An 11,861-nucleotide genomic window follows, 5' to 3' on the forward strand; every position below is an offset into this window, starting at 1 on the left:
AAACATTGAAGGGCAACATTTTGGTGTAAGGCTTGTGTTAATGCCAGTATATATAGTTTATCAGGCTCGTGCACACATATATATGACGGCAAAAATGACAGTCGTTTCCTGTTGATTATCCAAGTGTTGGTCGTGTAACATCCTGTTGGGCAGAGAAACTTGTTAACATGTCAGTCAGAGACACCAGGATTATTGCAGGGAAGTGAACAATACTTGGCGTTCAGGAGGGCGCTTAGTGTCGGGGAGACAGCCAGTGCAGTGAGAGTGTTTTTCTTTTCTTTAAACGTGTGATGGAGTCTGCTTTTCTCACCTTTATTCTTGTGTCTTCCTTTGCGGTATATTCCTCTCACTTTAGCATCACAGGTATAGAATATTTTATCTTTGATTTTTAGAACTGTAATTTTACTGCACTTGAAACTGCTCTTCCTGGGTGTATTTCCCAGCCAATTTAGAGTGTAAACATGATTTAACTTGTTTCCTTGAAGGTAAATGTTGAGTCATGTATAAATAGTTCCTCCGTCTGTTAAGGGGTCAGTCGGAGTAAAGGATGACTTGTGATTTCTCATGATTTTTCCTGGTGTTGGCTTTGATCTACAGGCTAAAAAACAGACATCAGAGCTGTAGTAGGTCTGTAGAACTGCCAAAATAATGCACCTGTGTTAATGCTGAACTTTTCTTCCCTCAGACTTTCCCTCAAAATGGGACGATGTTGTGGTGGCAAGAGAGGGCACACGTATCACCTTGGTGTGTACTAGTCCAACAGTGAGGGGTGCCATAGCCATTAACTGGAGGGTGAAGTCACTTGATGTGGATGAATGGAAACTAGTTCTCTCAGCCAATGGAGGCACGCATTTCTCCGGTAGTGCCTCGAAGGCATCCATGCAATTGATTGACCCTAACTTTCAAAACACCGGGGTTTTCTCTTTGTCCTTTATTGCCAAAACGGAGGACTATGGTCTCTACTCATGCTTGATAAAGCAACGCGAGAGGAGGCTGACGGAGAGGATTATCCTCTTAGCGATCCTTACAGGTAGGAAAATCAACAGGTTTACCCCATAGAAATGTTTTGACTCCATGCAACAAAACACTATATCTGTTGAAATTTGGAAAACGCATTCAGTTAGTTCTTTTTGATTTTAGTGTTGTGTTTGTACTTTGCATATTTGACATTTTCTTTCTCTTTCACATCTTTACATTCTTTTAAATCTCTGTATGAGGCCTTTGATATGCATCCCTTTTGTGTAATCTTACATAATAACTGATTGTTTGCTTGATTGCTAAATTAATGAGAACCTACAAGATATTATATTCACCTCAGCCACACTGCATTTATATTTCCTGCACTGTTGGAAAGTAACATTTACTGTACTGCCCTTAATTCTAATTTTGAGGTAGACTACTTGGACTATTTTTATTATTGGAGTACTTCTATTTTATACTACTTTATACTTCATCCTTCACTGCATTTTCCTCAACCAGATGCAACAATAAAATGCTAAAATCTGTTATTTCATTAATTATAACCAATTATAGTTATAATAATATTACACTTTTAAAGGGGCTATTGTGCATAATAAGTACTTTTACTTTAAGTATATTTTTCTGGTGATATGTCTGTACTTTTAAAAGGTAAATGCAAGACTTTTACTCATAATGGAGTATATTTACATTGTGGTATTGCTACTTTTACTTAATCAATACATTGCTTATTCCACCACTGATTTCCTGTGTCCTTCCTTATTTGCAGTCACCATCGTCCCTCCTACACCCATTCCTCTGCGCAGCACCCTGCGTCTGATTGCCAGTGTTAATCCTGACTCTGCCATCAGCAAGATCACCTGGGCAGCACCAGGTGACATTTCCATCAGGAGTGAGAAAATGCCAAATACAGGAACGGTGGCTAAACTACCACAGGTCGAGAACAGTGACAACGGGGCCTATGTCTGTATTGTTCACCCTTGGGGTAACAGCAGTAACCCTCTTTTCGACTTCAATGTGGAGGTGACTGTTGATGGTAAGACTGAAGAGAAAAGCAGAAGCTTAGAGGAATAAAATACATTTTGTTGTTGCTGTTGTTGTTGAAGTGAGTGGGCATCAGTGCCAGAAACTCCATCAGCAGCATTATTTATTTAAGTAGCTACAGTTCTTCAAAGTATTTACTTTTACAGACGTTTCAAAAGTCTACTGTAGATCTGCACTAAAATTCAGCCAGTCCTCCTGTGAATATTATAGTTGCTATATTTATGTATTATTCATTATTTGCCTTTTGCTCCCTCCCCGCCCCTCTTTTTCTTGCTTCCCTTCTCTCCACAGCCGAGAAAAAGGTCTCATTCGCCAATATCACACATGGTGAGTGACTTTGTAACACAAGCGGTCTTAAAGTCCTGTGTCAGCATCTTGCTAATCAGGCAGAGCAGAATGCAAGACCAACTGAAGAAAGCTCTCTGCATATAAGAGTGTAATCCCTATTGTTGTTTGAGAATTTTTCCCATATCATTTCCCTACTCTCTTACTGTTCTGTTTACTCTCTCTGTCTGCACCTCGCTCTTCATTCACCCTCTTTTTATTCTGTTTCTTCTGAATTCCCTATCGATATGTCTTCTTACACTTTTATGTCTTCATATCTATCTCTGCTGCATCTTGTACTGTCTGTCTCATCACTGGGTTTCTCTTATCTTTCCTCCTCCCTCCTTCCCTGCAGGCCCAGAGATCTCCACCGCCACCCAGGCTCAGACACCCTCACCGCTGACCTGCCCTGGTATCCAGGGGGATTATGTCCAACTGCGCTGGCAACCTCCAGACACTCTTAGGCAGAGTAGTAGAAAGCTGGTGTACCAGTTTGATCGCTGGAGAGGTTCCACCATTTCGACCGAGCAGAGCAAGAAGCTCCAGCTGGCTGGCTCACCATACAATGCGGAGGACGGGAGCTTCTCCTTTATACTCACACCTGGGTTGAAAGATGGCGGATTCTATGTCTGTGAAGTGTTCCTCAATGACAGTGCCTTCAGCCAGGGGACCTGGCTCAGCGTGCTGAAAGGTACAGATCAGGGTCAGGAGGAGGAGAAAAAAATGGAGGAGGATGTAAATTAAGTGGAATAAACAAGGGGAGGGGATTTATGTGACAAGTGGTGTCAGTTTTATAATAACCTTGTGACATGTGGTGAATGCTGTCATGTCACATATGAATAGTGAATGTTTTAAAAAAGAACTTTATGCTGCATATTTTCATTTGACATATTGTATACAGAAGGATGATGAATTAAAGGAAAAACCTTCTTAGTAAGGTGTTGGGCCACCACAAGCAGCCAGAACAGCTTCAGAGCAGAACGTTTCTTGAGCTCTACTGGAGGGATGAGCATCATTCTTTCAAAGGAAGAAGATGATTGATGCTGGCAGTGGCAAACGCTATCTAACACTAGGATCCAAAATTCCCCTTAGGTGTTCAACTGGGTTGAGATCTGGTGACTGCAAAGTCACCAGATTTCAACTGTCATAGCATATGACTCATTTTCATACTCAAACAATTCAGTGACCTGTCGTGCTTTGTATGGAAGCTTCTGCATTCGTTATGTATCTCCCATTTTCTCATATCCTCCCATTTATTCAGTTTTTTCCTTTAATTTGGCACCCATCTGTAGTTTATTTAATAGAATAGTTTGACATTTTGGGAAAAACGCTTAATCACTGTCTTGCTGAGCGTTAGATGAGAAGACTGATGGTAGCATGTCTGCTGTGCTTTAAAGAGAGACCATATACTTTTGAAGAATAACATAAATAACATATTTAAAACAAAATAAAAACAACAAAATAAATCCTTTAGCAGTTCAGTACACTAAGGGGTTTTATTGCTTCATTTGGTATGAACAGTAGCTTATGGTGCAAACTTTAGCTAGATTTTTCTGTGTAACTGACATTACTCAAGTCACTTTGTGACTTTATGCCTCCTCTCCAATGGTACCACTGTTATATTACATTTTTCCAATTACCATTAGCAAGTAATTCCCAATTGTGGCGACAGTGGCATAGTTTCACTTCAAGTATAGAGCTGAAGGCGTTTAGATGACTTGAAGCAGGGGAAAAAAACGAAAGCGTGGTTTCCTCCAAAGTTGAAAAATACGCAAACCAGCAGCTCTAAAGCTTAATAATAACATAATAATTATTAAGCTTTAACTATAAGCTTTGACTATATAACATTGTCTCATCTGTTTAATCCATACACAAACAGACATTTAAAGGCCACTGCGCCTGGCTGTTATTCACCAAGAAATAGGTACAGCACAAATCCCCTTAAACCCACAACTTTCTGTTTTTACTTTTCTTCCTGTTTACGGATTAAAGAAACAAGATATAACGTCTTAATTGGTGAGCCCTAGAAGTGCTGATAGGCAGATCTGTTTTTACTTTGGACAGAGCCCAAGTAGCTATTTCCTCCTGCTTTCAGTTTTTGTGCTAAGCTAAGATAATCTCCAGCTCAGTACTTAGTGCAGACATGACAGTGGTATTGATCTCCTCATCTAACTGTTCACTATAAGATGAATAAACATATTTCTCAAAATGTTGAACTATATCTAAATCCTGCACAGGACAGTTGCAAAATAAGCACAGGGGCAGGAGGTCCCATTTTTCTAGAGGGATTTTGGCAAGCATCTGCCCTGTGTTCTTGAGCAAGACAATTTTTAACAGCTTCCACTACACCTGTGCAGGATAAATGCAAATAAACTTTCTGACAGCCATTGGCAAAATGTCGCATTATTAAATGAATACACTTACAATATTTCTCATGAAAAGGGAAGGGAAAAAATTGAGCAGAACACCTGTTGATTTTTATGCGTGAGCCTTGGGGAGGTTTCACCCTTTTACAGAAACATGCAGAATACATTTGCACCCATGTGCACAAAACCCAACACACACACACACACACACACACACACACACACATATACAATGCCTTGTCATTGAGGCCTTGGAAGGCTTTACTAATCACAGTCCCACTGGCATCCATCACAGCTGCCCAGACATGACCAGCCGATCAGTCACTGTCACTGTCACACTGCTTCACACATCTGCATCCCTTACACACACACACACACACACACACACACACACACACACACACATACACACACACACACACACATCCACCCACACACCAATCATGTGACGCATATATTTTTACCCCACCTCATTATAAGTATCATTATGTATGATTATACCTGCAGCCCTCCCACCAAGGCTGTAGGTGGCCCACACTGATCACACTAATCAAGGCTGAAATGTGTGTGTTTTTGTGTGTGTGTGTGTGTGTGTGTGTGTGTGTGTGTGTGTGTGTGTGTGTGTGTGTGTGTGTGTGTGTGTGTGTGTCTGTGTGTGTGTGTGTGTGTGGGTCTGCGGAGCTTGATTACACCCAGATGGATTCTCATTTCAGTTTGATGAGACAGTAAGCATCAGTCACAGGCAACCAATGCATTAGCAGCAAATCACTTTAATGAATATATATTATTTTGACCCCTCTCTGAATTGTTCTTTGTTTTTCATATCACTTTCCCTTTACCCCATTACTCTCTATCTGTCCTTGGCCTTTTCTATATTCACACACTACCCTTTAACTCACTTTCTCAACCTTTCTTGCTCCTTTCTCTCCCCTCCTACCTGTCTTTTTCACTTACTCATCCTTCCTTCTGATTTCTCTTCATTCATTTAATTCCCCCTTAACATTCCTTGTCCTCTTATTCTCCTCTCCCTTCCCCTTTATTGCTCTGTGTCACATCCACAGTCAAAACCAAGGAAACATCCTCGAAGCAGGAGTTGTCGTGCATCTACTCACAGCGGTCCAAGGTCAAAAGTGCCAATTGGAAATACCAGAATAAGAGTCGCAAGCTGCAGATGTTCAGCATTGGTCCCGGCAGCATTACCACCACCCTGCCCTTACCCATCACCTCTGACACAGCTGGGAACTACACCTGCGTCCTGCAGCTGAGAAACGGGCAGACCTTCTCGGCAACGCAAACTGTCACACTGCCCCCTGAAGCCGGTATAATATCACAAAGACTGGTCTGTTTTCTGATTTTATCAACAGTTAATTATATTGCTAACACAAGAGTCCTGGCAGATTTCCTGTCAACCCAGTGGAGATAATGAACGATGAATGTGGATGATTCTCGGATATGTGATCTGTGAAGCATTCTACGGGGCATTCAGGCCAATGGCAGGTCAATCCATCTGCCAGGAAACCCATGGTTTGCAGAGGAGAAAGTTCAGATACCATATGTTATACTTTCTTAATGTAGTCAAAGAGGTCAAAGGTCAAGACTTCTGTGTAACAAGAAGTTGCGATTTGCAGATAAAGCAGAATAACTCGTCCGTTTATGTGCCTGTTTTTCATATAAATTTACCACAGTCCTAAAAATCTGCTTAGCTTCGTCTTCTATGAAATATAGAATATAAAGGCTATTTCGTTTTTCTCATCACACTTACCCAGCTGATGCGCAAATATAAGGAGACGGGACCTTAGGACATCTCTTCCCACAAAAACTAAATTATTCAGGCTTATTGTATTGGTGGCTGTGGGGGAGCACAGGAGGATGTGACAGCTGAATGGATCCCTTAGCAGAGATGAGTTCACACCCCGTACCGTAATACATCACTTGGGCTGAGGGGCCCAGAGCTCATCATGATGCACATTGATGGTACGGCTATAAGAGTAATGGACATGGAGGAAACAGAGAGGGTAAAGGCAGGGAGCAGGAGAGAGGCAGCAAGATTTTTGTCTGATTGGAGAGGTTAGATTAGACAAAATAATATGAACAGTATAGTGAGTGACAAGTGTTGCCTTTGTCCAGTGTGTCATAGGAATTTAGACTGAGCAGAATGAGCATTTCAAATAATATGAGTTTTGGATGACCTACATTTACACTGTTGAATAGTGTCAGGTTGCACAAACAATGCAATAGTGCAAGATAGCACAAAAATCCTTGGTTAATAATGAATAGTATGACAATAAGCAGTGACAGTTAAAGGTTTATAAATAGTTGAACTGGGCGGTAAGGAGGTATCCAGAGATAATGGGGCAGAGAGACTTTTCAGCTCACTGAAAATAACCAAATTTACAACAAGGCATTTATATAATTTTGGGATATGTAATGTTCTGTAAGCCAAATCTCAAAGTATAGTACCAGCTGAATAAGTTAAAACAACACTGCATAATAGAATTCCTTTCTCTTAGCTCAGAGAATGCAAAAAGCAATCATTGTGCACCAAATACTTCAAATGTCAGGGATGTTCTGCAATCATTTTCTATCCTGAGTTGGTCCATCATTTGCAAAACATTCAAGCACTTTGGTCTGCCTCCTATCAGCCATCCTCCTCTACAATTGCACCGATACAAATCACTCCCTACCTCATTTGAGATGAAATAGACGAGGTAAAGGAGGAAGTGCCAATAGAGGAAAGGAAAAGGTGCGATAGCGGAAGACGAGTGAGGGGTGGAGAGAGAGAGAGACAGAGAGAGAGAGAGAGAGAGAGAAAGAGAGAAAGAAGAGATGTGATGGTGAGAAACTGGGGGCATTTGTGCCTCACTTCACTGCACTCAATTACCATAATTCATGCGTTAAAGCTGGCATGGAGAACAGTGCAGGTCAATCTTGGGGTCAGCTCTCACCACAATATTCCATTAGCAACCTCTACACATACTCACCAATCAATTACACCTCACACAGCACATAATGATTGATTATTTTGAAGCCGGCTAAAAGCTGTGACACCGGGGCTAAGGTGAAGCCCAAGGGCCAATCCTTTTACAAACAAAATTCGTGGAAAGTTGATGAGATGTCTGAGTGGACTTCACTTTTGCCAGGTTTCTGTCCATCAGATAACCTCAAATGCCACAAAGAGATACTGCATATTGTACATTGTGCATTAACTACAGTTGCATAAAAGTTTTTGTAGTAACGTTTTGTTTATTCGGCTTCTCTTTTTAATCCAGAGATGTCTGACACATCTGATTGCTTTGTGCTCCATGAACAGTGAGCAGGCAGCGACAGAACACTTGTTCAGGTACACTAAATTACAGCAGTCTCTGTGGAAACAAGCGCCTCCCTCCTGCTTCCCGTGCGTGTTGCCCCGTGGCTGTATTTTGCAAGACTGATGTCATCCTCATTATGCAAATAAACCTGACAGGTTTCATCTCACGCGTGGGTTCTTCCCACAAAATTTGACTAGTACTACAGTGAGCTTATGGTTTACTTATATCCTGTCTATAATAAAAATGCCTACGCTTTGTATCCGTATGTTTTGCAATGCTAGACAGGGTTTGACTGAAAGACTGCTGTGCATATTTTGTCAGATGTCAAGGGAGTGTGCAAGGAAACCTCTCTCCTGACTTTACCTACACTACATTCATTTTTAGATAATCAGATAGTAAATAATTAGGATTTGCAAAAACTTCAATGCAACTATTCTGTTTGGAAGTGGGATTTGCAGAGCCCCCCTGTAATGATCTGACAGCATCTGTTCTCTTTGATAGTGGTGCTTTTCTTCTTGTTGTCCACATTTCAAATTGACAGCGTTTACTGTCCAGACTGAAGGTCTGTCAGATCGATGTCTACTGAGCTGGTGTACAGACTGTATTCACTCTGTCTGGCAGTCCCTGGATTTCCTCGCCTTCCTCCACTGCACTCATTGTCTGTGACTGACAGCAGCATGATGCAAATGCACGTAATACTATGTTGAGGAGATATTAACTGCAACATGTATCAAGTGCATGTTTTGAAGTGCTCACGTAAAGGAAAAGGTTGCCCTCTTTGACTTGAACAAAAGAGCAAACTGGAGAACAAACAGCAATAACTTCTCTGTCATTCAACGGCACGCACTCATAGCTCTACGAGTTTTATATTAGTACTGTTCTTGGAAACATTGGAGCTTTTCTCACTCACTTTTTTTTCTCCTTTTGTAGAGAGTGTCAATGTCACCCCCTCCCTGCTCCCTTCTCTCTCTGCTTTATTACTCCTGGTGCCCCTGGTTGCTGCGGCTGTCGGTGTGTTGCTATGGAGACAGAAACACATTTCTGATCACGGTGAGTCTTCCGGCGTTTTTTTTTTGTTGTTTTTTTTGACAGCTTTCCATGTTCCGTCCATCTTCGGTCCCTGTTGCCACTTAGTGACGTGGTCCATGACATCCTCTGGGGTTGTTGTAATGAATCTGCCTCCCGACCTCCCTCCCTCTCTGTGAGTTTGAGTGCATGTGAGACTGTAACTCTCTTTCTCTGTACTCAGGTATTGATCAGGCTCTGTCTGTCCACTCAGATGAATCAGAGAACATCTATGAGAATCCTGAGGATATGAGACAGGTGATGAATTCAGACATTTTCAAAAACTAAATATCCTGTGCCCTCATCTTCCCTACTCCCACTCCTCAGATATGGTATTCAGCACTCTTTTAATTCAATTTAGTTCAGGAGGCTTTACTGGCATGACATTTGACATGTGTTGCTAAAGCACAATTACGTTTGTGAAAGACAATGTTAAGGAATGTGAATAACAATATTAGTTAATAGAATAAAATAGATGAATATATAATGAAATAAATAAAAGAAATAATTTTAAATTGTATATATATATATATATATATATATATATATATATATATAAGTAATCAAGTTAGTATTGGTACAATCTCAATGTGACTTTAACAATTTGTTAATAGTAGGGATAATACAAGACAGCCGTTAGTCAATAAATAACATTAAAAAAAAAACAAAAGAAGATGGTGGCAGTAAGTAGAATATAGTAAGTACATGCATATTTATAAATGTCTATCTGTCTATATGTCTGTTTCCTACTGGTTGTCTCTTTTATTGTGGTAGGAAGTGACATATCTAGCAGCCAACACTGCACATTCTTTCTTTTCCTGCAGAATGAGTCATTTCTCTCTTTCTGTCAGACTTCAGGGGCAACTTTTTTCAAATTTTGGAAAGAATTCCTCCCAAATATTTCTGTAGTTTTAACATTCTGTTAGAAAGTGTAACTCTACAGCTCCTTCATCACAATGGGCAGCCAGGTCTGCCTGTGTCTGCCCTTCTCTATTGACTATGGTCACTCAGTTTCAGTCTATGCATTGTCAATGTCATTCTCAGGTTCTTATCATTTACTGTGGTTAGGTAATCTGCCACAGTATACTGTCTCTTTCCGTTTGTTTCTCTCCCCTCCCCTTTTCTGTCTCATCTCTGTTGTATAATTTTTACTCTTTTTGCTTTCCTTCCCTGGTTGTGTTTTTCCTCTGATTTCTACTGTCCCTCCCTCTCTGTCACTTGTTGTTCATTAAACCTGTTTTCTCTGCTCTCCTCCCTTCCCAACAGGCCCCTCCTCAGGGTTCAGTCTACATGGTGAGTTATTGCGTCGTCCCCTGTGCACACACAGAGGCGTGGTGCATGTGTGTGTGAGGATTTGTGTGTGATACACACATCCAGCAATGCATACAGACTGTCATTCTCTCTTGCTCCCTCCCTAAGCTGCCAGCAGATATGTCTTCCCTCACACTCACAGTCCTCTCCTGCAATCTGTCTGCCCTCTCTCAGATAAACCCATTGCCTATCAACTGTCACCCTCACATTAGTGGTATTAACAAATCAATCTCATTACACACCGGAGGGACATAAATCTGGCCTCGGTACCACAGATCTCTCTATTTATCCTCTTCTTCTCTGTCCCACTCTTTTCTCTGCCTCCCTTCCCCCCCTTTCTTCTTTATACCAGGATTTGAAGCCAAGAGGAGAGGATGATGTCTATAAGGAACTGGAGCGGTAAGCAAAAAGCCTTGCATCACCTGTGTGTGCCTTTGTATGTTATGTGTATGTGTGTGTGTGTGTGTGTGTGTGCGCTTGCACATTTTGTTACCTCTTGGGGACCTTTTCCAGTATAAACACTGACCTTGTCAGGACCAGTAGTCCTCATGGGGACCAAAGACTGGTCTTAATGAGGCAAATCATCATTTCTGAGGTTCTGCTTGGGGTTGGGAGTAAGGTGCGAATTGAGGTTAGGTTAAGGTTAGAGTTAGGGTTTGGGCAATGAATGGAATTCAATTCAATGTCCTAACAACGATAGCTCTGTGTGTGTGTGTGTGTGTTTGCACTGTCACTCATCTGCCCCTCAAATTCTTCTCACACTCACCAATCATGCTGGCCTGAACATCACTCTGACACTGTGGCATAATATCACGCCATGTGCTGACAGGCAGCGCTCCTTCGCCTGTGTGTTGTTGTTGTTGCGTGGGCTGTCTGTGTTTGTGTTTAAGGAAGAATAAAAGAGACCGGGGGACGGGAGATTTTTGTGCAAGTTTGTCTTTGTGCTCTGTTTTCAGATGCAAGCAATGTCAGAGCTGATCACCTACCCACATCTCATCCTCATCCAGCTGTCACATCCGCTCAGGTCCCAGCTGCAGCAGAAGGCCTTTATAAACAAAAGTAACAATTGAATGTCATAGTTGGGTCTTGAGAAAAAAAAACCTTCAATGCTTCAGGGACATTATACTCAATTGTTTAAATCTTTTTTGTTTTTTTTTGTTGCTCTTTATAAGTACTTTACTATTGATTTAATTCATGTCATGGTAGCACATATAAGAGGAGACATATTTTTTCATAAGGCTCTACAAGTGTGTCCCAAATACAAGCAATTTAACAAATGTTAATATGTTATGTTGTCTTTTTCACTGGTTTCATTGAACTTTGTTTATTTTTTTGTTGTTGTTTTTTTTTGTTTACATGCATCTAGCAGTATTCTAGCAGTTGTCTTTTTGCCGTGAATCTGTATTTTTATATACACATTTCTAAATAAAAAATGTTTGTAATGTTGTTGTATCCAATAAATCCA

General features: G+C 41.0%; 1 protein-coding gene across 1 annotated transcript; it reads left to right on the plus strand.

Moving 5' to 3' along the window:
- The first annotated feature begins 278 nt into the window (after nt 1–278).
- g6fl (g6f-like) lies at nt 279–11,773 on the plus strand. Its single transcript, XM_042422966.1, has 11 exons — nt 279–363; nt 686–1,030; nt 1,748–2,014; nt 2,314–2,349; nt 2,702–3,037; nt 5,774–6,031; nt 8,951–9,070; nt 9,270–9,343; nt 10,352–10,378; nt 10,749–10,795; nt 11,353–11,773. The coding sequence occupies exons 1-11, from the start codon at nt 291–293 to the stop codon at nt 11,372–11,374; spliced, it is 1,605 nt and encodes a 534-aa protein (XP_042278900.1). The 5' UTR covers nt 279–290; the 3' UTR covers nt 11,375–11,773.
- Nucleotides 11,774–11,861: the final 88 nt, after the last annotated feature.

The sequence above is a fragment of the Thunnus maccoyii genome, chromosome 10 (genome assembly GCF_910596095.1).
Source record: "Thunnus maccoyii chromosome 10, fThuMac1.1, whole genome shotgun sequence".
Lineage (NCBI taxonomy): Eukaryota > Metazoa > Chordata > Actinopteri > Scombriformes > Scombridae > Thunnus > Thunnus maccoyii.

Excerpts from the sequence above, each read along its gene's own strand:
- g6fl (XM_042422966.1), top strand. The coding sequence starts at position 291 with ATGGAGTCTGCTTTTCTCACCTTTATTCTTGTGTCTTCCTTTGCGGTA. Across the intron at positions 1,031-1,747 it reads CCTCTTAGCGATCCTTACAG|TCACCATCGTCCCTCCTACA; the intron begins GTAGGAAAATCA and ends CCTTATTTGCAG. Across the intron at positions 2,015-2,313 it reads TGTGGAGGTGACTGTTGATG|CCGAGAAAAAGGTCTCATTC; the intron begins GTAAGACTGAAG and ends TTCTCTCCACAG.